This window comes from Dermacentor silvarum, chromosome 10 (assembly GCF_013339745.2).
Source record: "Dermacentor silvarum isolate Dsil-2018 chromosome 10, BIME_Dsil_1.4, whole genome shotgun sequence".
NCBI classification, from domain to species: Eukaryota; Metazoa; Arthropoda; class Arachnida; order Ixodida; family Ixodidae; genus Dermacentor; species Dermacentor silvarum.
The window spans coordinates 138,880,687-138,908,321 of NC_051163.1; the positions used below are offsets into that span (position 1 = coordinate 138,880,687).

General features: G+C 46.2%; 1 protein-coding gene across 2 annotated transcripts in view; it reads right to left on the reverse strand.

Moving 5' to 3' along the window:
• LOC119430989 (agrin-like) overlaps positions 1–27,635 on the reverse strand; it is a 412,147-nt gene that overhangs the window by 13,540 nt on the left and 370,972 nt on the right. The window contains exons 14-18 of one of the 2 annotated variants that reach the window (XM_037698454.2): positions 20,864–20,982; positions 19,311–19,328; positions 16,449–16,560; positions 13,367–13,758; positions 10,310–10,339 (exon numbers count right to left, since the gene is read on the reverse strand). In XM_037698454.2, coding sequence (XP_037554382.2) covers positions 10,310–10,339; positions 13,367–13,758; positions 16,449–16,560; positions 19,311–19,328; positions 20,864–20,982 — 671 coding nt within the window. The remainder of the gene's footprint in view (positions 1–10,309; positions 10,340–13,366; positions 13,759–16,448; positions 16,561–19,310; positions 19,329–20,863; positions 20,983–27,635) is intronic. The other variant, XM_037698455.2, reaches the window with a different exon arrangement.

Genomic DNA, 27,635 nt, shown 5'->3' on the forward strand with positions numbered 1-27,635 from the left:
CCCACACACTTTAAACTTTGTCTACACATCACGCTCATAACGTTTCCCTTATTTTAGAGCACAGCCTTTAGGCGCCCGTTTGTACGGCGAGCGTCGGCATCAGCCTAGGCGTAACTGAGCGAACGAGCACAACAGCAAAGGATGAAAACGCGAGCCGCGAACGGCGGACACCCTTCAGTGACGTGCGCGCTGAAACCTGTTGTCACGCGCACCCAAGGAGGTTATAAAAAAACTTCTGGAGTGGAGATCCCCTATGCGCGCCCATGCGACCGGCTGAAGCCTGGGAAACCGGTTGGCGGCGATCTTGCTCCGGGCAAGAGCGAGCGCTGCTTGCGCGCTGGAAGCGTAACCAGTGCGCTTTCGTGGTGGTGTTTTATGATGAAAGCGGGAGAATTACTATGATTTATTTGGCGCAGATGTTTTTTGAATGCGACAGGCTTTTATGCATAAATCATGGTGTGGTGTCCGTCTCAAGGCCGTTTCAAAACCGTGTTGTTGACACGAAAGGATCCTCTTAGGATAAGAGGCGATAGCGCGCGCAAAACCACTATTAAGTATACAATATTAATTAAGCATGTAAACTGAAGTAACAATTAATATAGAGAAGTGAATGAAGTGTATTAACACTGGTAAAAATGTTGAATTAGGCGTAAATAATGGTGGATTAAAGGGGTTTAGCTGGGTGATAGGAGTTTAACGAAAGCTAATGATGGGAAGAACACGCGGTGCTGGGCTAGTTGATGATGAGAAAGCCACATTTAACAGTCTAAAAGTGATTACTCAATTGAACTGAGGCGATAATGCGTGCACAGAGAGGTGAATTAGGCGAAATTATAGTGACTTTTTGCTGAAAAAATTGTGACGAAATAAAGTGACGGAAGACTCCGTAAAAGAGGTGGAAAGCGGCCGTCGTATCATTGAGTTAAAGACGCTAGGGCTTTCTTGTCGCCTAGTTGTATCATTAGGAATCCCCAGTAATCTTTGTCTTGTCAGGTTAAGGACAAATCCACAAGGCAGTTAATGCAAGAATACGTGGGCTGAAGCTGTAACGCCTTTTATGCTCATCAGTTTCCCACATTACCGAAGTGATACGAAATACAAGGTGAAATCAGTAAAGTGGTAAATAAATTTTTATTATGTCCGAGTTATTTTGATAAAAATAAGCATAAAACAACATGGTGGAAAAAATGAATAAAATATTCCACAACTACCTGGTGCGTATACTATAGGAAAACAATATCCAACAGCCATACATAAAATGCAAACACATCAAAACAAACATATTTTTGGCTGCGCAAAAACCAAAAAATTGCACAAATGCCCAAAATTAAAGGCATTCTGATAATGTCACTTCTTAAGGCGCACGGTTCAGTAACTACGAATAATGGCTTCTAAATATTGTAAAGATCGTGAGTCCGCAATAGACAAATTTGTATGAACTCTGATTTGTATAGAACTTTACACGATGGCATGTAACAGCAACTTGATCTCATAAAACAGTAATTTTCGCGATCCAGCCCAAGGTAAATTATGCCGAGATAGGATACCTATGGCTGCACAAGAACTGTTGTTGCTCCAGGCACATATCGTGTTGTTACACACACGATATGTGACTGGCAATACTCTTTATTTACCAGTTACGTCAGTTTTCTTGTTTTAAAGCGAAACTGTTGCGTGCTGGTATTTATGCACGTAATTATAAACAGTCAACTTGTGAGACGCAGCTTCGGCGTCCGCCAGGTCTGAGAGCTGTATAATTTTATATAAATAAGTAGTAAATAGTTCCTCTCGACAAGCGGAATCTCATATGCAAGCGCACCGAAAATATATAAGAACAGCAAGCATTTGTTACGAACTCGCTTTTTTATGCAGATGTGCGGGGAACGCTGGAAAAATGGTTTCAGCGCTGCCCTGTCGCAGCCTTGTCGTTTGACCAGACCTGTCCACGTTGCTCCCTTTGCAACGTGCGCCGCACGAGACAGATTGTCCTTGCCAGCAAATATATCGCGAAATGAAAACCCGTATAGAGCTGTGCTCAAATTTCGCATTAGGGTGTTTCATATTCGTTGGTGATTTTTTTAACACGAATGTGTTTTATGCCGGGGTCCGCCATCAATTTCTTGTAACGGACGTGACGCCGGCGCGAACGCGTAATATACGCTATCTCTTATTAACCAGGGATGGCGCCGCCACCTAGGAGCGGTGAATCGAAGTACTGCACCCTGGAACTAACGAGTGCCGACAGTGAGCGCTTCGGTAGTCTCAGCGCTGGCTAAAACGCGGTGTAGCCTGGTGTAGGCCTTCTGATGTGGTGGCAACGCAGTTTGCGCACATCGTTTGTCTTCTGCTTTCGATTAGCCTGTCACGCCTCGTCGCCTGCAGCTTCAACATGCATCAGCAGTGCTTACATGCCGCCCAATGCTTCGCTTGCGATGGCACCAACTACGAAAACTGCTCCGCTTAGCGACACAGAAAGACAACGACGTCAACGGTCGACACGCCAGCTTGACGCAGAACGACTTCGCGCGTTCGCGGCGCACGCTGCTAACTCTGCCAATCGCATTCCTGAAGCTGAGCGAGGTCGCAACTGGCTGCCCACTACGCAGCCGTACTAAAACGGCAAAGCTTGCACTAGGTCGCGCAAAGCTCGAGACACAGCGAAGCTGTTCGATCGATTACGTCTCTCGTCGTCTCTTGTTCCCCCTTACCCTGGCAGCTTATTCTGGATCTGCTCGTCGCTGTCGTTCTCGTACAGCGGCAAGCCTCGCTTCACGACGCGCTGATTCTTCTTCGGGAGTACGCACTTTCTTTCGGCGTCCCATGGCTGCATCTGAGCATCGCCGCGCAATGGCTTACATAGTCATTGCCCGCTGTCAGCGCATGCGTAGTACTCAGTGTCTCCGGCGGTAGGAGTGGCTTATCGCCAGCTTCGGCACGGCAGAACTCGGCTACTGCAAGGAGGAAAGCGTGACGTCACACAAGCTGCGGCGCGCCGGTAGCGCGGCTGAACTCAGCTGCGCGAGGTGTTAACGTCGCTGGGCGTGGCTTAGCGGTAGCAGCTGCGTGGTTGTCGCTACTCCGCATGCACGGCTTGGAATGACGTCACGAGGTTATGCCAGGTGTCCTAGCAGCTGCGGCGTCGCGGGTTGCCATGGCTACAGCACGGCTGGCTTTTCGTGAAACGCGCACTTTTTACGGCTGGCTTATTGACCCTTTTCGCGGAGCAGTTTGTTTTAGAGAAACGAGATGGCGCTCATGGCGGCGCGCCATTAAAGTCTCTTGATGTAGGAAAGTACCGCCACTCTTTGTACTATGTTGCCGGCGCGACCTCCTCGCCTCCTCCTCGCCCCTCGCGAGTCCCCTCCGCGCAGACGGTCTTGCGCCCGTTTTCCTGCACGATGATTGGTCTCCCTGCCGTTGCCCTTGGAAACGAGCGGAGCTTGCGTTTTGCTTGTGTTTTGCTTTTTCGTTCGCGCCATTTTGCGCCTCAGCTCGGCTGGCTCGGCGTATAGAGAACGTCGCACGCTAACATTGCACGCTGTTTCGTACACTCTGCTGGCGCTATGCCGTGCTGCTGCGCATATAACTGCAGCAAGAAGCGTGATGATGGCTATGCAGTTTTTACGATACCACAAGGAAAGCGTGATGGCTTGCGCTAGAAGCAGTGGCTGCACAACATTGGCCGGAAGAACTTTGTTCCGACAAGGAACAGTGTTGTTTGCGAGGTAAGGCGCCTTTCTTATTGCTCGTATCAAAGCATCCCCTAATGCTGCATTTTTTCAATGCTTCCGGCCTGCTCATTAGCGTTTTTGCTGCGGCAATTTGTACGTTGCATAAAAATGGGGTTCTCAGAATGCTGAATATTCTGCTGGGACACCATCACCTCGCATGTCGTCAGCTCTTCTTCAATCGGAAATGGCATATTTGTACACTAGCATTGTTTCTCATTCTGAATATTATATGAGACTCTTCTGCGTTATCTGTATCTTGTCAAATAACGTTTTTTGCGCGTGCACGAAAATAAAGCATCTTACTGACCATTCTTTTTGTTTTTGTGTGATAAATGTTTTTCTGATGTATAATAAAAATAATAATTTTAACTATCCGCCTACTACACAATTTAACGGTATGTTGGTGTGAACTATCAAAATACCTTTTCCAGAGGAGTTTCTTTTGCCTAAATATATAGAATGCCTTCTCCCATAGGTATACCGATTATTTTTTAAGCTTCATTGACACCGACGCCTAAAGAATAATCTGTAAATACCTTTCCTCAAATTCTGTTATTGTGGGTGATGAGTGGCTGCCGGCACCATTTCATCGCACTGAAATTGCGCAACCGTCCTATTCAATGCAGAAACCACAGCGCAAAAGCTACTTCGACATTGAGACAAACACATGCACGGACGATGCTCTCGCCAGTAATTCATTATAAGAAGGCACACTGAATACAATACCTGCGGTGCACATGCGCGCACATACAAGATAAAACTGCCAAACATAGAGCGATCTGCCACAAGCAATACTAGATCAGATGCAAAAAGTAAAGCAGCGTATCGTGTGGCAGAAAAAATAACTGGAGTATAGAACTCGCCTCAAAGCTCCTTTTACATCAGTGTGTGTCATTCGTACGGCTTTAAGATAAAACCAACCTCCTCATAAACGTTGCCTTCAGCATTCTCCATGCTGTTATCACCATTTTTCAAAATATTCTACGCCACTGGGGCGCGCAACTGGCCCAAAATAATGCGCTTCCATCGAATTCTGCGGCCCGTCCGCGGGAGCCCAGGCGCAATAGCGTGCCGTGCGCAGAGCGCGCTGCCGGCGGGCGAGGAGAATTGAGGAGGAAAGCGCGTGCGCGGAGGAGAGTGTCGCTACTTTCAAGATCAAGTAAAGCCCCTTGATGTTAGAAAGTAGCGACACTCTCCCCCGCGCGCGCGCTTTCCTCCTCAATTCTCCTCGGATTTCTCCCCCTCACCGCGCCGGCGCGGCGCTGAACCCTCCAGTGGCTCGCTGCAGCCGCATTAGAATCAATGCGCGCGCTTGTTTATTCGGCCCTTTCAAGCGTTGTATGGGAATTTATCCCTTGTGAAACTGTCATTACGAAAGTACGTTTCCGATAGAACGTCGTGACATATTTTTTTTGAGGACGCTTCGATAAATACAAGCGGAAGCGCTCCGAAAAAATGAGTACCAAGCAGTGGCTGAGTTGTTAACCTCTACGTCGCCACTTGGATAGTCCGTAACGCGGAGGTGTATTGGGCGCACATAATATAAGCTGCGTAGAGTATAAACTAGAATTTGGTTCACAATCTTCGCTCTTAAAATGCTCAGAGAAGGTAACCAAGAAGAAATGTGATAGTTTACTTAAAGTGAATTCGCCAAAATGAGTGGGCCAAAAGAGTTTGTACCAATGCCACTGTGCAAAATACGTGCTGTGTTTGCGAAACAGCCAACATAAAACTTTACACACGCGCCTGTATTCCGTCACTATGAAACGACGAGAAATTACATTCCATCACCTCTGGGAGTAACCTAAGTCTCTCTCTCAAGAAAAAAAAACAACAACAACAAAAGGCTGATTGCTTACACGGAAACTGCTAAGACTGGCACTTGATAATTAGCTTACAGACTTCAAGATGGCAAGTTTATCAGAATTGAGGGATATTATCAGAAGCGCGTGGCTTGTACTTAATGAGCATGCGCGAATAATACATAATACCACTTATCTACCTATATATTGCGGTTCATGCCTTCGCAACATAAAGTACGTAAAGAAAAAGAAATGCTCGCAGTATTGAAACTTTGCAAAGATACAATAAGCACGCAATAAGAGTAAAATAGTTCCTTGGCTTCACAAGTATCAGGCGCAAGGATCACACGCACACACACACACACACACACACACGCGTGCACACACATACACGCACACACGCACGCACACACACACGCACACAACTATAAAATATGAGTTACAGGCATTAACTCACAAATTACATACATTTGAAAACTAACTCACGCGCGAAAACACAAAAAGCTTTGTCGCGGCTCGAAGAGTCAACAAAAATTTCAGCCGACTCTTTAAGAAAAAAACTATATGCACAGTTATCGGTGCTCTGTATTGAACTGAACAAAGAGTCCGGCTATGCGAAGAGCATTAAAATCTCCATGCAACTTCATCCACAAATATGAGGAAAGCTGCAACATTCACCTCGCAAAGAACGGCGTGCTTAGAAGGGGCGAAATCCCTTCTCCCGATGTTATGGAGCCACTGCTTCCGACGCACGACATTCCTTTCACCTCGGGGGATATAAAATAAGGCTTGTCCTTTCTCTGACCTGCTGCTGCATTGAAACGCGCAGCAGCAAGGCATTTTCACTGAGAACGAAGCTCAGATTCCTACGAAAGGATGGAAAAACTTGGGAAACACACGTTCGGAGCGGCAGGGCGACCACTACTTGCACTGCTGATGGCGAGCGGGAGAAACTAAAGGCGCGCGAAAGCAAGTTCCGCGCAGTTTTCGTGACGTCAGGGTCACTTGACGGGGTAGTCTCGCGCGCCGCAGCCATTCAGCGTGGCGGATGCGCTGCCTCCGCGAAAGAGGGGGAGAAAAGGAGGAGGTTGACCGCGCCGGCGAGGGTGTTGCGGCGTAGATCAAAGCGTGTCGCTACTTTCTAACATCAAGGGGTTTTAGATCAAGGGGCTTGACGCGCCATACCTCTCCTCAGTGACCGCGCACGAATACGAAACCATTACCGCTTCTACCTTGCTTCTGTGCGATCAGCTGTCGGAAATGCAACTGAGTTTTCACTAACACACTTGTGCTCCAATCAGGCTAGATTGAATCATGTGGATTGAAGACGTGTGCAATATTTGGCTGCAAAAATAGTGACTGGCATGTTAAGGAATAGAATGAATCTGTGTGGCCAAGTTCGCCGACCCTTACTGCAACTGTTCCAAGTGTCACCGGCACTTCGTGATGTACGGCTTTCCTCGAGGATACGGAAATTTGCTCATCCGCCAGCCTTGCATCGCTAACTTTCAAAGAAAGGGATTCATCCCCGGAACGTCGGCAACAGTGAGTACCACTCGTTAAACAATGACAAAGGTACTAGCGCCGCTTCCTGTCATAGTAAATTTCGCGCACGTTATCTCTACACATATGTCCCAAATGGCAGGAAAACTTACGCCCACTCTATCGCCGACGTATCAAGAATAAGTGAATGAGCGCACACTTGAATATATGCGTACTGTATACGCACAATAAATGACGTACTACACCTATATATGGGGCACGAATGGTCGAAGCTGAATGGTTCGTGACGGTCCACAAGAGTAAGCGAGTTACTAGCTGTAATATACATTTGCTACAAGGTATCACAATGTACAAAACAGCTACGTGTCAAGCCTTGTGCGCAGCAAAAACAAATCTATCGGAACTGAGCACACCCGCGAGCGATTAGGCAGAAAATAATCAGATAGTGGCCGCACCGATGAACTTCACTGAGTCAGAAACTGACAAGCCACTGCTTCAAAATATTTCCCGAATAAAGAACAAAGAGCAAAACACACTAATCCTGGATGAATTGATAATCGGAAAGCTTGGATAGCTTGGAATACATATTTAGCCCCGCTTTTAAAACAAGCACCATATGCGCTGCTTGCGCCGTTTGGACATAGCTTAATCAGCTCCGAAAGCGCGTTTGCATGTTCTCTGAAGCTGTGATCAAAGCTTCGTGTCGTCTACCTAGTCACCGTCAAAGATATCTCCGAAAACAGCGGTTTTCTAAGTCGCACCGACGTCATACACTTCCATTGTAAACAAGGAGGCAATGGAGGCAGTTGAGGCAAGCAATGGACGCGTCACCACGTGATCAAACATGGCAGCGCCCACGGGATCGCCGCGAAAAGGGTCAATACCCCTGACACATGGGCACTCTAAAGTACTTTAGGTAAGGGGACATCTACCGAAAAGACGTTCAAGCGCAGTGACACACGACAAAGGAGTATGTCCCTCCCGGCAAAGTACCTTTGCGCGAATGAAGATCGGGTATCTACTTTTCAAGCGGAAAGGTGTACTCTCGCATACAGTTTGCACAACTCATCAATAGAAGAAAACCTGTTGCATAACTAAGGTGCTCCGTAAGTATTTCTTTTATCTTGTAAAATGTTTTAAATCTTAGCGGTAATGCGATTTGTCGATAAGTGAAGATTTACTCTAGCTATACTCTCAAACAACCGCACGACATCACTAGCGCCGCCATGTTGAATTCCAAATATGAGCATTATAAGCCATCAAAAATAGGGGAAAATGCTTTTAGATTCTGCAATCAGTAAATGTTATTTACATGCGCAGCTTCTAGTAAATGTTGCTCTCTTCTGCTTTTTTTTTTGTTTTTTTTTTTTTTTTTTGCGGCGTTCATTTGAGGAACCACCTAAAGAAGTTGCCGTGTGTCATCGGCGCAACTCCTTTCTGCAAAGGGTCCTTCGAAGTAACAAAAGGGGTTTCCTGCAAAGGACTTTACTTTTGCCCGTGTGTCAGGGGTATTAAAAAGCTTCGCTGTTAAAAGGCTCGCACCTTCGCCGAAGCGACTCGCGCCGCGGGCCAAGCAAATCTGCAACACGGTCGCCTACCCGCAAATCCTGCACCTTTCGCTACAGCGGACCGTGAGTTCACGAAGCAAACATGCAACCGCTTCTATGAACACACGTTTCACTTTCGTGTTTTACCGATTCCTATGAAAGAGGGATCAACCATGACTTCCTTCCCCAAATGGGAACTATAGGTGCCTAGTTCGCTGAGGACACCGGGAAAACAAACTACAAACTTCGTATCACGAGTAACAGTAGGTGCAAAGCGTGCATTTCGTAATTATTTGCATAATTAGGCCTCCAACATGAAAGTTTCGCCAGGCAATGTGCTTAACATTCGCCCCATTTTAAATAAATGTTAACTCGTTGTGACAGAGTTTTCTCAACACATTGGGAAATAGAGGTCATAACACCCGCTTAACGCTTTCAGGCACTTGCTTAAGACGTTTTTGTAAAAGCTGCTATAAAACTTGCACTCTTGACAATGTTCACAAATCACCATAATATGCTCCCCAATCCCTCGAATTTTGAGCTTTGTGAAACAGTCACTTCTTTCCAGATAGTGGGTAAAATTCCTGCCCGCTACGTATATAAGTAATCACAAAGGCTGTAATTTACCTACAGACTTAGGTTTCTAGCTGCGCGTCACCCATACCAAGGCCCCCATTCACATCAAATGCAATATTGTCTCGTTGTAGTGAAGATGACGAACACAGCAGAAAAACTGGGAATCATGAAACTAACTCTTTATTGGGCTAACCCACACAGGTGACCCTTGAAGCCGAACGATAGCACAGTCGGTGAGCGTCGAAATCCCATCTGTGGGTTACGCGCGTCGGATTTTATACGAAACTCGTCGAACGCTTAAGCGTAATCGCTGGGGCCCGCTTGCCTTCCTGAGAGTATTTCACGATTCCTGTCGCCCATGCATTCTGATTACGCAAAGTTCGGCGAGCACATTCACAACAGATGAAATCAGCAATAACATTCGAGTAAGTTCCAAATCACGCAGGCGCGTTCCCAGAAAAAGGATAAATAAGTACACGTTTCAATATCGATACCATCTTTGCTCCTCACAGGTAGCATGTAAACTTTCAAGCTTTCATTTAATCCGTCAATAGAGGCTAAAAGGCCTCTTGAACAAATTTATTTCAGCCCCTAATTGATCCACACACTCCAAGTGGTGTCTGCACATGATCTCTAGATCGCCGACCCCCTTCCATACCATTTTAAAATGTACTTGGTGAATAATGTTTTAAGGACATCGTAAAACACTTTTGAGGACCTCTAGTCGCGCTAACACCTGCCCTGTAGAAACGCTGCACTAAAAAATGTAACCTATACGCATATAAATGTGGCGTCACGTGGTGGGGCTTCAATGGTAGTACAATGTTTCACTATAAAGTATCGTGACAGGCAGTTTTTCGCGACTTTCTGTGGTAATTCAAAATTTCATTACCTAATTAAACAACAAATTTTACCAATAAATAATATCGTATTAAACGACAATCAAATGGTATTTTGCGTTCTGGTCAGTGGATGTTTTAAGCGGACAATGTGGGCCCATCATTACGTTATAAGAAAGCGCACATATACTTATGTCTACCAAGAAGGTGTCTGTGCGACATGAAAATTAATGGGAATCGAAAGACAACATTCGTGGATGAAAGCGCGGCACGCCATCCGCGGAATAGTAAAGAAAACGCCGTTTACTCACCCTAACGGCTCTTCGTCGACGCCAGGCTCCCTGGAAAAATAAAAACCCGTATTAAGGTATACACGTGTGAAAATGCATTAACAACCGCAGATGCATAACTGCCCATACTTGCCGGTGCATATTGCAAACAGTCCTACCAGCATTTTACTTTTTTTGCGCTAAGCCAAAAAAAAAAAAAAAATCTGCGTTACATATTCCTGCAGCCCTACTGGAAGCAAACGAGCTCCTGTAGTATGGCATTAGACTTCTTGGCAAAGGAAGTGACAAAATTCATTGATAAGTCTCACAGTTTCTCACTCTGTGAACACAGACGAAAAAATGTGGAATGTAACTATAAGCGGTGGCCTTATTCACGATATTATACACTAACCATCCTTAGAGTGTATGATAGGCCAATTCAGCGGAAATCGACGAGTTTCTTCCTGGTCTGGTCCGGGACCAGTGCAAATTTTGATTCAACTGCAATTTTTTTTTCAACAGTCCATTGTACTTTTTTTTATTTGTATCTTCGTGGTATTCTCGGACGAATGACGATGTGTCCTGCCAGGTCTTTCAAGTCCTTCAGTCCTAAAGCATCCTTCAGCGATAGACCCAACTGCTTATGACATACACTAAGAAAGGGCAGACGGTGCTATGGCAGTGGGAAATTGAGGAAGCTGACTTGCATTAACAAATCAGGGGACCGGTGCAGCACTGTGACTTTTTCCAGAAATTAAGACGAGAGGACACGACAGGAAACGCAAATGCGTGGACGATGACCAAAGCAGTAAGAATTGCTTAGCGCTCGTCTCGTACAACCATGGTATTAGCCTGAACCCTCCCATGATATTAAAATAGCAGTAACAGTCGCACCAGCCACGTGCCTCCATGTTAATGAAGACAACGAGCTACCAAAAATGGATAAAAAAAGCACGAGACCATGTACATGCCGTGACGTGTCTTAAATACGTCTTCTAAATAGCTCAAGAGCTACAATTAATTAGTTAATTAATTAATAACATCAACATTGATGTCATATCCGACAAACCGAATGGTGCCTTTGTGATCGTAGGAGAGAGCGGACAGTTTTCAGTAAAAAATTCACCGACGATTACGATACTCCCTAATGCGAAAGTTAAGCGCAGCTGTATACATGTTTTGATTTCGCGATTATTTGCTGGCGCGGACAATCTTTCTCGTGCGGCACCTTGCAAACGGAGCAACCTGTCACATGTTGTCATGAATGTATGGTCTCCTGGGCCCCGTCAAGCTGTTTTCTTGCAGCTTTTAGCCCAGGAGTCCAGCCAGGATAGTTTCTGGTAAATAAAGAGAATTGAATTGAAAAAGTGTGGCACGACTACCTCGCTAATCGGGAGATAGCGAGCGCGTGGGTGACGGGTGGGCGCGATGCACAGCAGCCGCCGCAGACATATCTACTAGACGCTATCTACTGAATCTGCTGGCGCTATCTCGTAGCCATCGTCGCCACACTACGCTTTGCTTCTCAACCTTTCACCATACGCTCCTTTCCTGCTCGCTTCTTTCAGCCCCGCTGTGATTCGCGTTCGCTTTCATTTTTTGCTGTGCTCGTTCACTCGGTTACGCCGCCGACGCTTGCCCCAGGAACGAACTCCTAAGAGCTGCGCTCTAAAGCGTTACTTTGATGGCACAGCATTGTCGACAGTGGCGAAGGCTGGCTTGGGCGGAAACTGGTAGAATGGTTGCCAATACATGAAAATGGTTACCCGTGCGCCATTACCCCAACCTCAGCACTTGTAGACAGTGACAATTAAGTGAGAATGAGAATACAATGACAATGAGAATACATGTGGTTATACACTACGAAGTAGTACTACAGCCTTGTCTGATTTGTCACCTTTGGCATTGCTTTGATAAACAGTTCTGTTGAAAATCCTACCAAAAGACCGAAATAAAAGAGAACGATGTTGGAATAGCAGCGCCGACGGGACTGAAGTTACCGGCACGAACTTTATTTTCATTGGGTTTTTTACTCTTCGAACGTTCAATAAATGGCTGCTTCTCTACAGCATCGATTATTGGTCTTCAAGGCCTGTTCTTCTGCTTTGTTTTCATACAACTTACTTCCGCGTTTTGGCTCAATAAAACTTACCTGAAAGTAGCACTCATCTTTATCTCGCCGTCCAGTTTTTCTTTTTTTTTTTTACTTCGCGCTACCGTTCTCCCAGGTACCACATTTGAGCTCAGAACCTAGTCTGGCGGCCTACTTGGTTTATTGCTGTATTGGATAAGTGGATGGCGCAAAATAGAACAGTGGCAGGTATACAAAACACGATTAAAACTAAAAATAAGGAAGTATAGGGTTCCAATCACAAATAAGCACACTCGAACCTCATGTGCACTGTAAACAAACATGACCCCATATGAGAGTTTGAAAACGTGATACGCCCTGAAACTTCCATCCTTGAATATTTATTTTCATATATGGGAGCAATACAGGAACATTTTATTGCGATCGTTGCCTGCAAGAGCATAAGGGTGACATGACATGATTTCACTCCTTCAAAATTCTCTTTCTTGTGGTAAGCTTGAGAAGGGAGTTTTTGAACAACTACCCCCGCTGAAACAGGTTGGTCACGTGGCGCTTCCGAAGAGGTTGTGCGCGGTGCCAGCGACCGGCCGCGTTCGGCAGAGCTAGCGTTGCTCATAGCTTACGGTTCATTTACATATGTGAAGTGCGTTATGTGCCACACTTTCGTCAGGCTTCTTTTTTTTTTTGCCTGCTGCCTTCCAGAAAGTCTTCTAGGTTCGCCTGAATTTCACTCTATTTCCGCTTCACGTGTATTAGCTGTGATAAATTTTTTTGAAAGCGAATATTGTGTGTATGTGCTCTTTGTCCGCTTGATACTTTTATAGACTCTTGTCAGCACGCCATTAATTTATTCAGAGAACATTGGTGTTGTTCTTGATGTCAGTGGGTGACACGTGATAGCTATATTGATTGAAATGGTACATCTTTCGCTCCCTACATCTGCTCAACCTGTCCTGGGGCGTTGGGCGAAAATGCGCTCATTTCGAAGGCTGCCCCGGTGCGATTACCTAGAGCCGTGCCGGAAGTGCAGGAACGAAGTTCCCCGAAAGGCGACGGGTCTCCTCTGGGCCTCGTCGAAGGCGAGCTCGCACAGGGCACCGCCGAAGCGCGCCGGGCACAGGCACGAGTGTGCGGCCAGCTGGGGCAGACAGATGCCCCCGTTGAGGCAGGGTCCCGCTGCTCCGCCGCCCATGCACGGTGGACCACGATGCTCGGAGACGCGTTCCGAGGCAGCCGCCCGTGCCACCAGGTCGGCCCAGGCATCCCCGTTGAGCACCAGACGCTGCAGCGCCCCGTCCAGACCGGGCGAGCGGGGTCCCGCGTCGGCGCTCATCGCGGCCTCCGGCGGCAGCCCGCCGAGGAACAGCGGCTGCTCCAGGTTTAGTTCGCTCAGCGGGCCCTGAGGAGAGAAATGCTTTGGCTGCATATGGGTGCCACCTCATGCCACTTCGGTCTGTGCTTGTCATCGCTACCGATCACTCTTGGCTGAAAAGTGGCCTCAGCAAGCCTGTCACTTGGCTGCCTGGATGACGCGCGGACCGTGACACGGCGTGCTTTTGTTGTTCTGTCACTCCGCGGCCATCCCATCCATGCTGCGCTAGTGTGTTTCCTCGAAATAACTCTCCGAGTGGCGAGTAAAAGCTAGCGCTGTGTGAGCGGAGCGATTCGTGCGGCAACACATGTTTCTATGCGCCTTCGTCCTATGCACCCTTTGCACGACTCCGACAGCTGCCCGGTGAAGGCGTAAACCGCATTGACCGACACGTAGCAACAACATTCACACAACAGCACGAAGGTCCACGTCCTGAACTTCGAGTGGACGATGCCATAAAGTTTTTAGATATTAAGGGTCACTTCAGCTCACGTATATGATAGACAGCCAATCAGATTAAAAAATAAAAATCATGAGCCATCCCGCACTGTGAAGGTGGATGACCAGCGAAGCTGTTTACCACATCGGCGCGTTGCTCCTCCGGAGTCCGCACTACACGCCGCCTCCCCATTGCGACAACAGAAGAAAAGTGAAATTCAAAATGGAGAACGGCAAGTGCCTTTCTGGTTTTTTATATACATTCGCGACGACGACGGGACCGCCGCCCCGAGGAGCCGGAGGAAACTAGACGCGCGTGACGTTTCGACGGCACCGCCACCACGGGAGAGCTGAAGGAAAGAAAACTAGATACGCAAGCGCTTGGAACGCCGACAAAGACAGGCGGTGCGAACGTAGACATGGCCGACGCGGGTCGCACAGCGGAAAATCGTTGAGAAACCTTTATTGTCTACCTGGAAGTGTACTGATCTTGAAAATGGTGCCTATTAATAACTAATCCACTCAAAATGCATGCCGAGGGACGCCGACGAGCCAGCTGTGGAAGAAGACGACGACGAACACTTGTGTGAAAACAAGCAACAGAAGGCGATCGAAGCACACTTCTAGCCCCCAGGAATGACAGAGGCAAACAAAAACGCTCTATGCAGGTGTTCCTATGCATGCACGTATTGTGACGCAATGTGAAAAAATGACGAGCCACCATAACGTACACATGTCACAGCAGCTCCGTACAAGCTTTGTAATTAAATAAAGCAATTGAAAGGGGCTAGTTGGTGCACGTTCCTGATAGCGGTGCGCTGACATTTGTCAGAGTAAGACTCAGCGCAACGTAGTTGTGAAGCTTTCTAAGCTCTGCGCTAAAATTCACAACCAAAAGCAGGCATTCTCTACGAGACACGACGCGAAATTCGCAGAGTGCGTTTCTAGTGTGACCCATTGGATGTCGCTTAGCTGTGTCAAAGAGTACATTGCGCAAACCACGCTATGTTTTAACAACATCAGCAAAGAATCAATACGGCATTCTCATAGCTACGCACTGCAAAGTATGTGGCTGCTATTCGATTCTCAGCAAAACTGAGTTCATCGGTTCAAGATATGACAAAACGGAGAGAGAAGTAATCGAGGCACATCAAAACGGACTAAATTGTGGAAACTCTGCCAACATGGCGTCCTATTCTCTCTGGGAATAAATTACCTACTGAGATATTTGCTCCTGTTTATAATATTCTGCAAGAAGCTTCTGCGTTTTTCAGTTTTCTGCGCTCATGCGTCCCGTACCTGTATCTCATAATAGGGGTACCTTTTTATTGGGTAACCACCGTTGCAAAGTTATGGCTCAGCGCAAGACGCGCCTACTGGCGTCGAAAATTTCGCGAATGTTGTCGCCGATTCTATAGCGAAACAAAGTTGCGTGACGTAATGGTGCGCGTTACATTCGGGAACGTACATGAGCACCACTGATTACGCTGCAATGCAAGATGAGCCGACGAACTTGAGCCGCAGGAAAGATTTCGAAGACCGACGACCGTGCTCACCGTTATCGTTATGCCTTGATTACTACTTGATTTTCGGGGCACAAATTCGCCCGATAAGGAGTTCGGTTCATGACTCGGTTACCGTACTGTCTGGTTGTTCACTGTCCATTCAGCGCGACATCAGGTAGAAGTGATGGTTATAATATTGTCTGGCTCTTCACCGTCAGTACAACGTGGCACATATGATATAGTGCAATGGCAGTACTGCTTCCAAGTCCTAATAAAGGGCTTTCATGGGCTTCAGATAACCCTCAGAGCCATGTTGTGGTTGGAGGGGCTAGGTGTGTTTGCTGTATGTCAAAGTGCCATAAATGTATTGCCGCAGTGCTGGTTCAGCAAGGTTTACAGACAGTGCAGATATCGACGCGACCAAGTACAGAGGGATGGGGATGCAAGGTAGAAGCAACGCCACCAACCTCTGAGGCGATGTGGAAAACCAGCTGCAGTGTTACGCCTAAGAATGCCGACTTAAAATACCGTAGGGACACAGGATGCAACTACTCTGTCACGAGTGGACTCGTTGCCCTCAAAGCTGAAGTAAATACAGAGAGACTCTGTAATACATGCGGCTGGAGGATAGCCGCGAAAAAAGACATGCAAAGTAACAATTGCGCTTGATAGCCGCATTTTAGCCGGTAATTGTAACAGTTGGACCTCAATAACAACTCTTTAACCACGAGAAGGAAATTAACAGGGCGGGACCTCGAGCCGCGGGGTACTCACACTCGATTCTCCGTGCACCGTGGGTCCATCGTCGAGCTGTAAGGAGCCTTCTCTGCGAGTGCGCGTCACACGCACCACGTGCCATTGGTTCAGAGTCACTTCATTGGGGGACCTGCAGTGGGCGCGACACAGTTTTGACTTTAGTTGGTACTTCTCCAAACTGTGAGCTTCTTTGACAGAGGTAACTCACGGCCGATGTGTTATTGCATAGAACGCTCGTCGAGACAGTGTTTCGCAGGAAGATGGAGATTTCACGTGATTAACAGTGGCCTAACAAGGGAAGCCTGTAGCCAACCATTTGAGGCGAATCTTCGGCAAAGCCCTAAGTGTTCCTGTCAAGGATCTCTCCCCCCTAAATTGGTTCAAGCTGAGTGCAGGAAGCGAAAATGTTCAAAACAAGAAAACAGCGAGGACAAGGGAGTGTGCTGCAGGTTATTTAAGGAGGTGAAAAGAACGTCAGAAAAGTGTCAGCAGGGAATCCCGGGAGGTTCGTTTCCCTAGAAACCCGAAAGTAAGATTTTGCAGCCGCTGCACAAAGTGCAAAAAAGACTGAATTCTGTCAGCACGTAAAATAAATCTCGCCGAATGTCGTTTTGCTCGACAACAACTGCACCCAATTTGATGAATTAAAAGCAAAAGTCTCCCAAATGCAGGTAGTAGTTTCTTTTTAAGCCGTAATGATTTCATTCTTGACAAACGTAACTCTGGTCAAGGAAGAGCAATGTTTTTTTTTATTCTTGAACATCGCAGAATTTCAGCAAGCTAAATTATAGAGACTACACAGCCGTAAAATACGATATCACAATTCTTTAGAGTGCACCTATTCAGACATGTAAAATGGACAAACTTATTGTGATCTGTAATGTACCACTGAATTGTAAATAGGGCTCTTGCAGAACGCTCATAAACATTATGCCACTTTCTCTATACCACACACACATACCATACTTGCCCACTTCAGATTCTTTAACAGTTGCAGTTTACACCACAGCCATGTCAGTTCTTGGTGCAGAGTTTCGAATTTGCTAACTTACTGCTTCGATTTTATTGCGATAGCAATTATATGGACACTTCAACCGGATTTCTGCCGTCGGCGTCGCCGTCGCCGTGAGGTTCCGTATAGATAAAATCTTCACCGCGCGCCGTATGCCCGAGCGCAAGCGTGCTGGGACGCACGCACTCAATCCCCCACGCGCAAGCAACGAAGCGGGAAGCCAGCGCCGGAGGGAGCGGGGGGGGGGGGGGGGGGGGGAGCACTTCTACTGTGCCAACAACCGCGCTCGTCGCTCGGCCGCACGGTCTCTTATCTCTCCCGCGCGCAAGCAAGGAAGCGGGAAGCCAGCGCCGGAGGAAGCGGGGGGGGGGGGGGGGCGCACTTTTCTTTTGCCAACAACCGCGCGCGTCGCTCGCCGCACCGTCTCTTATCTCCACACGGCTCTGACCTTTATGAGCCTTGCATTCGCGGCTCAGTTCCTGTTGAAGCGATAGACCGCACGTACCTTCGCCCGCAGCGGCGTATGCTTGCTGCCAGCGTTTTGACAGGCGTTGTCTGCAGTCATTCAGTGTGATCTCTTCATGTTTGTTTGTACGCGCTCACACCACGCTTGTTCATTCAGTTAGTAATAGTCGGGTCACATTTTCCAACGCACGCTACACATGTAATGCTGCCCGGATCGGCAGTGCAGCGCTACAGGTGTGTCCCTTCGCACGCGCGCTGCCCACGGGAAGCGCTTCTCATCAACACCACCGTTTCACACGCGCCTTCTCGTGGTCATCGAGTCTCTCTTCATGTCGGTCTACTTACGCCGCAGCACACCTGCTTACTTAATCAGCTCATGTTTACTACAATTCATATTGTTACCAAAGCCGCTCACCTTACTTCGTATGACATTGCTGTGTTGCTATCGCATTCATTGCTTCGCCGTTAGGGCGAAACTGTGACATTTTTTTTTAGCTTCCCTACTTTCGGCAATCTTCGCGAAAACTACCATGCCCTACATTGAAATTCCGCTTACTACATTAGGTAGAATTAGGCTCTTTCTCCTAAATGAAATTAGTTTTATTCCAATTGGTTGTCTACTAAAAGTATTTCTGCACTTTACATGTAGTTGAACAGGGAAATTGTACCTGGCCCCGAGCTAAAGCTTGTTTTTCATACTTTTAATAATAAGAACGACCAGCGCCAAAAGAAAGAAAATGCATGCCTTGTCAAAACCTGTGACATACAGAAATAAAACGAATGCTTTCGCCAAACACAAAATTACAAAATAAATAAAAGAAAAAAAATTGCACTATGGGTAGGAGTAAGTGAAATCAAGAAGACAAATAAGTAACAAAAGACAAGTCGTGCATTATATATACGTTGGCTCTAAATTAAGGCTTCTCTTTTCTGGCCACTGTTGCAGGAAATGTAATATTTCAGCGCGCATTTTTCATTGCGGCTGGTCGCTTGATGTCGCTTCATGGAATTACTTAGAGGAACGGTCGAGACGATTGTTCGACAACGAAATTCAATTTTCTTATAGCATAAAAGTCCAGTAGCAAAATTTGTAAGTCAAGTATCAATTACATCGGGCTGTCTGTAGCGAAAAGAAGAAAGTGACGACTGAATAAAAATAAGGGAGAAAAGTGATTCATCTTCCTTGTGTCTGGCTTGTAGTCTCCGGTCAGCTGGGGGCGCCATCACTAGAAAAGCATGTTTCTTATCTCCAATGACATCGTTCTTTATTTTTGTTGTTTGTCATGAACGTCCTTTTCTTACTTGCGCAGCCAATTTATTTTCAGTGGACGAGGCTGTCGTTAAACACATAACTTCAAGTTTATTTATAAGGAAAATAATTCGGTAGTAAAAAATGTACTTACACGAGCAGTACAGATCCCCTGCAGCATGAAAGGAAATTGTGTGCTTCTGTCATTATTGACACGTCTGGTCGCAAAAGCGTATAAAGGAGCAAGCCATAGTGAAGTCATGCATAACTGGCTCGCTTCAGGTCAGGAGTTGCAGAAACAACCTTGTGGCTATCAAATATGGAACCCATTGGTGAAACCTGTGGAAATACTTATTCGCGCTGTAATTTATGGCGTTTTTCCAAGCAATCGAAATGATCTGGCCCTTTACTACCTGCGGCAGGCAATAATCTTTCCTATGGAGAGACTTTAAAAAGATGATTCGTATAGGGGCAGCATTTTACGTTCTTCAACACACTCGGCTATGGGAAATATAAAGCATCTATATACTTTATATATGCTCAATTATCTATATAAGTATGGCTATATAAAGTATATAAAGTATTTACAACCAGCAGAGACAACAAACAAAGCTTATTGTCAAAATTGTTGTAGGTCCATCATTGTCTCGTGCTGCAAAGTTATTCCATAAACACCTATATTTTATTTCGTAAATTGACTATTGAATTATTTCAGACCTTCTAAAAAATAATTTTACATGCCCCAAATGTGAAATCGAAGGACGTTTTCTTCCAAGTAGATCATGTTCATTCATTCATTTATCTAAAATGCCCTCAGGGCGTCCGCCTTAGTGGAGAGGCGCTATGGTACACGTCTGTAACACATGTGTTATTTTTTTGCCTTTGTCATACAACTAAAACTATTGTTACATTTATATACTCTATTACTTGTAAAGCTTCTCTTTTTACCACGCCGACCTGCTTGTGAAACAGGTTTTCTTACTTGCACTAACACAACGATAACGTTGTGATAAAGCAATAACTTGTGGCTAAGGTTCTAGACAGATTTTGTGTATTTTTCTATGATTAAAAAAATAAATATTAAATTGAATTGAATTGAAAGGCGTGGATATAGTCCGGCGATTGCAGCGTGCCAAGCAGCGGCATGCGAAGTCGGATACGCCAGTTGACACCGGAATGAGTTGTTGCCGTAGCGTATGCGTACAACCTAAACATAATTTTTTTTTAACACCTTCATGTACGGAATCCTCGAACGAAGTCGTTTCTACAGTTTAGAAGAATCAAAGTGCTCAAAGATCATATGGTAGTGTCCCCACTGTACGCCCAGAGCTGCTGTGAACCCTCGTGTGCTTCAGATATCGCAGAAAACATTTTATGGAAGAAAACCATTGCAACGGTATTAATAAATCAAATGGTGACATTCATATCATCTATCGCACGACTGTAGATTCATATTCTAATAAATTTTGTGGTTTTACGTGCCATAACCACAGTATTATGAAGAGGTACGCCATAGTGTCCGGATTAATTTAGAACACCTGGGTTTCTTTAGCGTGCACCCAATACACGGTACACGGGCGTTTTGTGTGTACCCCGCGGCGGGAATTCGATCCCACGCCCTCGGGCTTAGCAGCGTAACGCCACCAAGGCGGGCCGAATGTGGATGCACTTAAGGGTAGCTCGGAGGTTAGCGGGTGCCATACTCACGAAACGTTCGCTGCCCCAGAACCTAAGTCGTATCGGAATTGCACACGTCCGGCTTCAAGTCGCAGTGCCAGGAAGTCACCTCGGCCCGAGGATCCTCCGCCGTTGTAGAGCAAGAGACCCTACGTATGTGAAAGTGAATCAGCGATTTTCATTGTATGTCGCTCAGATCAAAGGACGCGTACGGAAAAAGGCAGTGGATTTGCAAAGGTTACATCAGTAAAACGAATCAAAGGCATTAGCGTACATTCGTAGCAAAGTGTGCAACAATTTCTGAAGGGAATAAAACAGGTTTTCGCAAGGCTACCCATACTAACAAGCGGATAAGACACCCAAGCGCGCTCTGTCAATCTGGTATAAAGACGAAGCACGTATGCGATCCCCTTATAGGAAACGCCACCGTTGCGCATAATACGTGCTTAGTGCAGCCAATTCCACATACGTCACGAGACGAACACAACGCCCATGCCATGTCCAGTTTCACGCTTTTGTAAGCCTCCTGGTGATGAAAAACTAACGCCTCGCGCGCAACACACGCCTTGCAGCTACTATATAGCTCGAAGGGAAGTTCTGTGTGTAAACCCATTGTGCGTCTCTGACGTTATTAGCGCTCTTCATGCCCAACAAAGGGAGAACAACAGCAATCACCAAGTGGCCTCGTTATAGAGAACACCAGAGGGCGCTGGAGGAGTCGGATACCGCCCCGACCAACATGCGGGAATGGACTCAATTCCCTCAACGAATGCACGGGGACACCACCAAAGCAATTGAATGCACAGCGGAGGCGCCGGTGATAGACTCTCACCTGGTCAACCTATGGGAACAGAGGCGGAAACTGGTCAAGAGGTAGAAAAGACAACGCCTAAACAAACACCTGAGACAACGCATCGCTCTATTGGCAGAGCAAGCCCATGGCGACGCCAACGAACTAGCTAAAAACGAGAGTGTGACGTTCTGCGGAAACCTATCGGGGACTCTGGGAACGACCAGTACGTGCCGAATACTCCGGAGCATGCTAGATCCGATGAGCACACGTACTTAGAATAACAAGCAGCTCCAAATTATAGCAGACAACTTCGAGGGCGCAGACCAAGAACTAGTCGTCGTCCTGCAAAACAAATTCAGAGGACCCTAACCCGTGACGGGATCACCCTGCATGGCGAGACCATGCGCGGGAGAGGCCAACCCTAAATTAGACGAAGAAATAACGCACGCGGAAGTGTACGAAGTGGCACAAGCCGCAGTTAAAAAATCGGCACGGGCCCAGACTGGATCACAAATTCAATGATTCGAAACATGAATTTGGTAGCCCTAGCGAAAATAACAAAAGGTTTTTAATAACGTGCTGGGCGAAGGGAGACACTGCCCCAAGGGTGGAAATTGGCTAAAATAATCATTATCCCCAAGCCAAACAGGAATCCCTCGATCGATACACTCCGGCCGGTATCGCGCTCACGTCCTGCCTGGGTAAGCTCTATGAGAGGGTGATCCACAGCAGACTGCAGCGATACCTGGAAGAGCGGAGCTGGTTCCCGGGCTGCATGATAGGATTTCGCACGGTTTATCTTGCCAGGACGCGTTCCTCCTACTTAGAGACGAAATCCGAACTAATATACCGTAACGCGACGAGAAACTAGTCCTAGCACTAGACCTCAAAGGAGCCTTGGACAACGTCTCTGACGCCGCAATACTCGAGGAACTCGAACCCGCGGTGCGATGCGCACACCTACATAAGAGCGTTTCTTTCCAACCACGAGGCGAGCATCAGTATTGGCCAAATCACATCGAAGCCTAGCTAAGGAACGCCTCAAGGAGCGCCTCCTCTGCTCTTCAACATGGCGATGTGTCACCTCGCGCGCGGTCTAAAGTTTCAAGTTTATTTTGAGGCAACCAATAAAATATATACATACATATAGTATGTATATATACACGCATATACAGTTGCCTAGGGGACCGGCAAGAAGGCAAAAAAGCCTGACAGGGCGCCTGCCCCCCGGAAACCCAAATCCCCCCCCCCCCCAAAAAAAAAACAAAGACACAATACTCAACGTTACAATTTAGCATAAGCTATTACAGTGCAGGAAAAAAGAACAATGGCATAAGACAGACGAAGCAGCTCAGCAATGTAACGCTCTTGTACGTAAATAAGAATTTTCACATTTAACTCACGACAAGATATACAAATGAAACCAAAAATATGACGAAATTAACGCAGGCAAATGACATCGAATGAATTGATTTTAGTGACTTCTAAATGACACAAAGTGAAAAAAAAAGACAACAGCAAATACTTTTGACAACATAAAACATGAACAAGGTTTATGTTTGTATTGATAATAAATATGAATGTACCTTGCTCTTAAAAACACGGTATGAGTCGATAACCTCAATCAGGGTACCTATAGAAAAGGGTGTTGGTTCAAAAAAGGCGGAATCTGATAGCTCAGTTCAGTAATTGGTGCGTGACTTTTCTTTTCTATAAATCTTATGACGTAGGTTGTGGCAGTGGTCTTTCGCAAGATGCCTCTGAAAAAAACCTGAAGGATTAGATTTTATTTGATTGTAAATAACCATCGCGATTTTTTTCATGACATTTATAATGGTTAGTACTTGATGTTTTTTGAAGAGAGGCGCCGTATGAAACCTGTGTGGTACTCCTTCGATTAGTCGCATAGCTTTCTTATGCAAGACATGAATTTTATCCATGTTTGATTTAGTCGTATTCCCCCACACACGAAGACAGTAGAGGACGTGTGATTGAACTATTGTGTAATATAGTTGTTTTTTTAACCATTGTGGAAGCAGTTGTCGTAATTTACAAATAATAACCGTAGATCTTGAAATGCTGGAGCGGATGTAATTGGTGTGCAAGAAGCAGTTTAAGTGCTCTTGAAAAAGTACCCCAAGAAATTTATGTGCTGTGACGCGTTCAATTTCTGGCTCCTCAAATGTTATGTTAGCTTCTCTTGTGATAGTCTTATTACGTGGGCGGAATAAAACATATTTCGTTTTGTTAGTGTTTAGTTCTAGTCCATTATTTTTCAGCCAGTCAGATACATGTCTCAACCAAGGATTTGCTTATTGTTCAAGAAGATTGAGCGCATTACCAGATAAGAATACATTGGTGTCATCAGCGTATAGTACTATGTCGGGTGTGAGTAGTAGGTTATGAATGTCGTTAACATAAATGAAAAAAAAAAGCAAAGGGCCTAGGATTGACTCTTGTGGAACACCACGTGATTTTATTCATATTGGATTTAGTGTCACTCACCGCAGTATATTGCTGACGACTAGTCAAATACCTTTTTATTAGTTCTAAAGCCAATCCCCTAACTCCGTATTTCGGCAGTTTCAGTAACAAGATATGGTGTTTAACTGAATCAAAACCTTCTTGAGGTCGAGAAAGACCCCTAAAGTGAGTAATTTATGTTCAAAACTGTCAAGTATAATTTCTTTAATATCTAGTAAGACCATTTCAGTAGATTTTTTCTTTTGAAAACAATATTGTTCTTTTATGATCACCTTTTCCTGCCGTAAATAATTAGAAAGTCGTAAGTATATAAGCTGCTCAAAAACTTTAGAGAATTTAGGCAATAATGAGATTGGCCTATAATTAATAAAATCATTTTTATTACCACCCTTAAAAATAACCGATACCCTTGCGATCATTAAATCATCAGGGAAAATACCAGAACTGAGAACTACGGTACATATATGCGATGGCGGCCGACTTATAATATGGACCACTACTTTAATACGCTGAGGCTTTAATTCATCTACGCCATATGCGCAGTATTTCCTTAATTTTTGCAATAGTGTGTATATTTCGGATTCAGTTGTGGGGAACAAAAAAAATGTTGTCGCAGTTTCACCTGAAACGCGAAGCATCAATTGCGATAGCAAATTCGTAGAGAGCTATACGGAGTAATGATATTAGCTTTATCAGCTGTATAAACTTGGACATGCCGCAGCACCGGCAACACGCAGAACTGTTGTCGACGCCGTCGGCGTTTTGCCCGCGTTCGCTCAAAATGCGTGCGGCGTTGGTGACTGTTGCCGGAGCCTCTGATATAAATAGGCACTTGGTGCCGCAGCTATACGTCGCCTCCCTTCCCTCCCTATCCCCCCCACCCCCCCCCCCTCCCCTACGGCCTCTCGCGCATCGGAAGAAGGCGCGTTTGCTCTACATATATGGTGATTGTAAAGGAGGAAAGAGACGTCTACTTCTGCAGCCCTTAAGGGAGCACGGCGCAGAACGCGCGTTTGTTCGCCGTGCGTTCACTCCCCGTGAAAGCGCGTGCCCCTCGCGCCCTTTCACTCGCACATACAGCGTTCGGAGCGCGGCGACGATTTCATCTCCATTGACGTCATACGGAACCTCACGGCGACGGCGACGGCAGAAATCTGCTTTTGAGTGTCCATATAATTGCTATCGCAATAAAAACTGAGGATACAACATTGTCAGTGACGTAAGAAGTATAACTGCCATTTTCGTCAACACAGATCATCGAAACGCCAGTTTCAGGAAATGTTCATTAAACTTATTGGAAAGCAATACACCCCAGCATGGTTTATCTTCTATCAGAAGCTCCGATATAACAGATTTGTCATTTTTAAGCAAAAGGTCATTTACCCTTTTCCATACTTTTTTCGAGTGTTTGGATACGCTAGCAAACATATTTTCATAATATGCGGCACGTGCAGGCTTAATATCAGAGCCTAGTTTATTTCTGATTTTTTAAATATTTGGCTGAGGCGTCTAAGTTTCTTGTTTTGATAAAAATGTCACAGTTTCGCCCTAAGGGCGAAGCAATGAATGCGATAGCAACACAGCAATGTCATACGAAGTAAGGTGAGCGGCTTTGGTAGCAATATGAATTGTAGTAAACATGAGCTGATTAAATAATCAGGTGTGCTGCGGCTTAAGTAGACCGACATGAAAAGAGACTCGATGACCACGAGAAGGCGCGTGTGAAACGGTGGTGTTGATGAGAAGCGCTTCCCGTGGGCAGCGCGTGCGAAGGGACACACCTGTAGCGCTGCACTGCCGATCCGGGCAGCATTGCATGTGTAGCGTGCGTTGGAAAATGTGGCCCGACTATTACTAACTGAATGAATAAGCCTGGTGTGAGCGCGCACAAACAAACATGAATATATCACACTGAATGACTGCAGACAACGACCGTCAAAACTCTGGCAGCAAGCGGATACGCCGCAGCGGCGAAGGTACGTGCGGTCTATCGCTTCAACGGAAACTGAGCGGCGAATGCACGGCGCATAAAGGTCAGAGCCGTGGGGAGATAAGCGACGGTGCGAGCGAGCGACGAGCGCGGTTCTTGGCAGAGTGGAAGTGCGCCCCTCCCCCCCCCCCCCCCCGCTCCCTCCGGCGCTGGCTTCCCGCTTCCTTGCTTGCGCGTGGGAGATTGAGTGCGTTCGCTCTCCGTGATAGCGCGCGTCCCCGCACGCTTCCGCTCGGGCATACGGCACGCGGCAAAGATTTTATCTATAGGGAACCTCACGGCGACGGCGACGGCGACGACGACGGCGACGCCGACTGCAGAAATCTGGTTGAAGTGTCCATATAATTGCTATCGCAATAATAAACTGAATAGCTTGTCGCGCTCGTTTATTCTCCTCAAAAGGCCTGAATTTATCCACTCCTTCCTGGATTTCTGGTGTTTTCTAACTGCTACCATAGGAAATGCAATGTCAGAAAGGTATTTCATAATATGTAAAAAGAGGCGATATGAAGCCACGGGGTCTTTCATTACAGGATTCCAGTTAGTACCTGCGACTAAACGTTTAAAAACCGCACTTCTGTCCATAGATATTATTCTGCACGTAACGGATGTATTTTGTGTACTTTGGTTATGTCTGGTCAAGTATGGCGTGAAAAAAAGAGAAAAAGGGCAAGTGATCACTGAAATCAGCTATCAGTATCCCTGCATCGCATTCACGTGGCTGATAGTTGGTAAAACACAGATCTAGCAGGATTTCAGAGGCATCCGTCGGTATGCTCTTGTCGGTATTTTATATCGAAAAGAACAGAAAATGTCAATGAGATTTTGCTTATTTCCCGTTGTTGATAATAAGTCCATGTTGAAGTCACCACAAAAGATCGCAGGTAGTCTAGACTGAAAATTTACGATACTGTAGAACAACTTCAAGATAAATTAAAAACGCGGTAACAAAACTGTGTTGAGTATGTAACCTAGGTCGGCTTTCCGATCCACTGGATAGGATACCCGACCTAGGTTACAGGCTCTACGCGGACGATATCACGCTGTGAGTGAGCAGAGGTTCCCTAGAGGATAGAGTATACGCTCAAAACCGCGGCATTAGCGGTGGAGAAATTTTCCGGGGAGAGCGGGCTTAAGTGCGCGCCCGAAAAATCCGAGGTCATCCGAATACACGCGAAAGGGTGCAAATCCAGAAGGTCGAATAACAAACGGTCCCATGATGCGAGTCCTGGGTTTGTGACTTCAGAGTGACGGGAGAGCAGCTCAGACACTCAAAATCCTCAAATCTGCAACCCATAACATAGCCCACATAAGCCGAGTGACGTATCGAAAGGTGGGAATGCGTGAAAACGATACCCTAAGCCTAAGTGATTAGTCGAACCACATATGGGTTACCATAAGAAATCCTGAACAGGGAAAAGGAAAGGCAGGCCAACTCGATAATTCTAACAGCTTTTCAGGCAGCTCTGGGCCTGCCTAAATGAACCTCCGCGGTTCGCTTGGGAGTACACAAGACTTTCGACGAACTGAGGCAG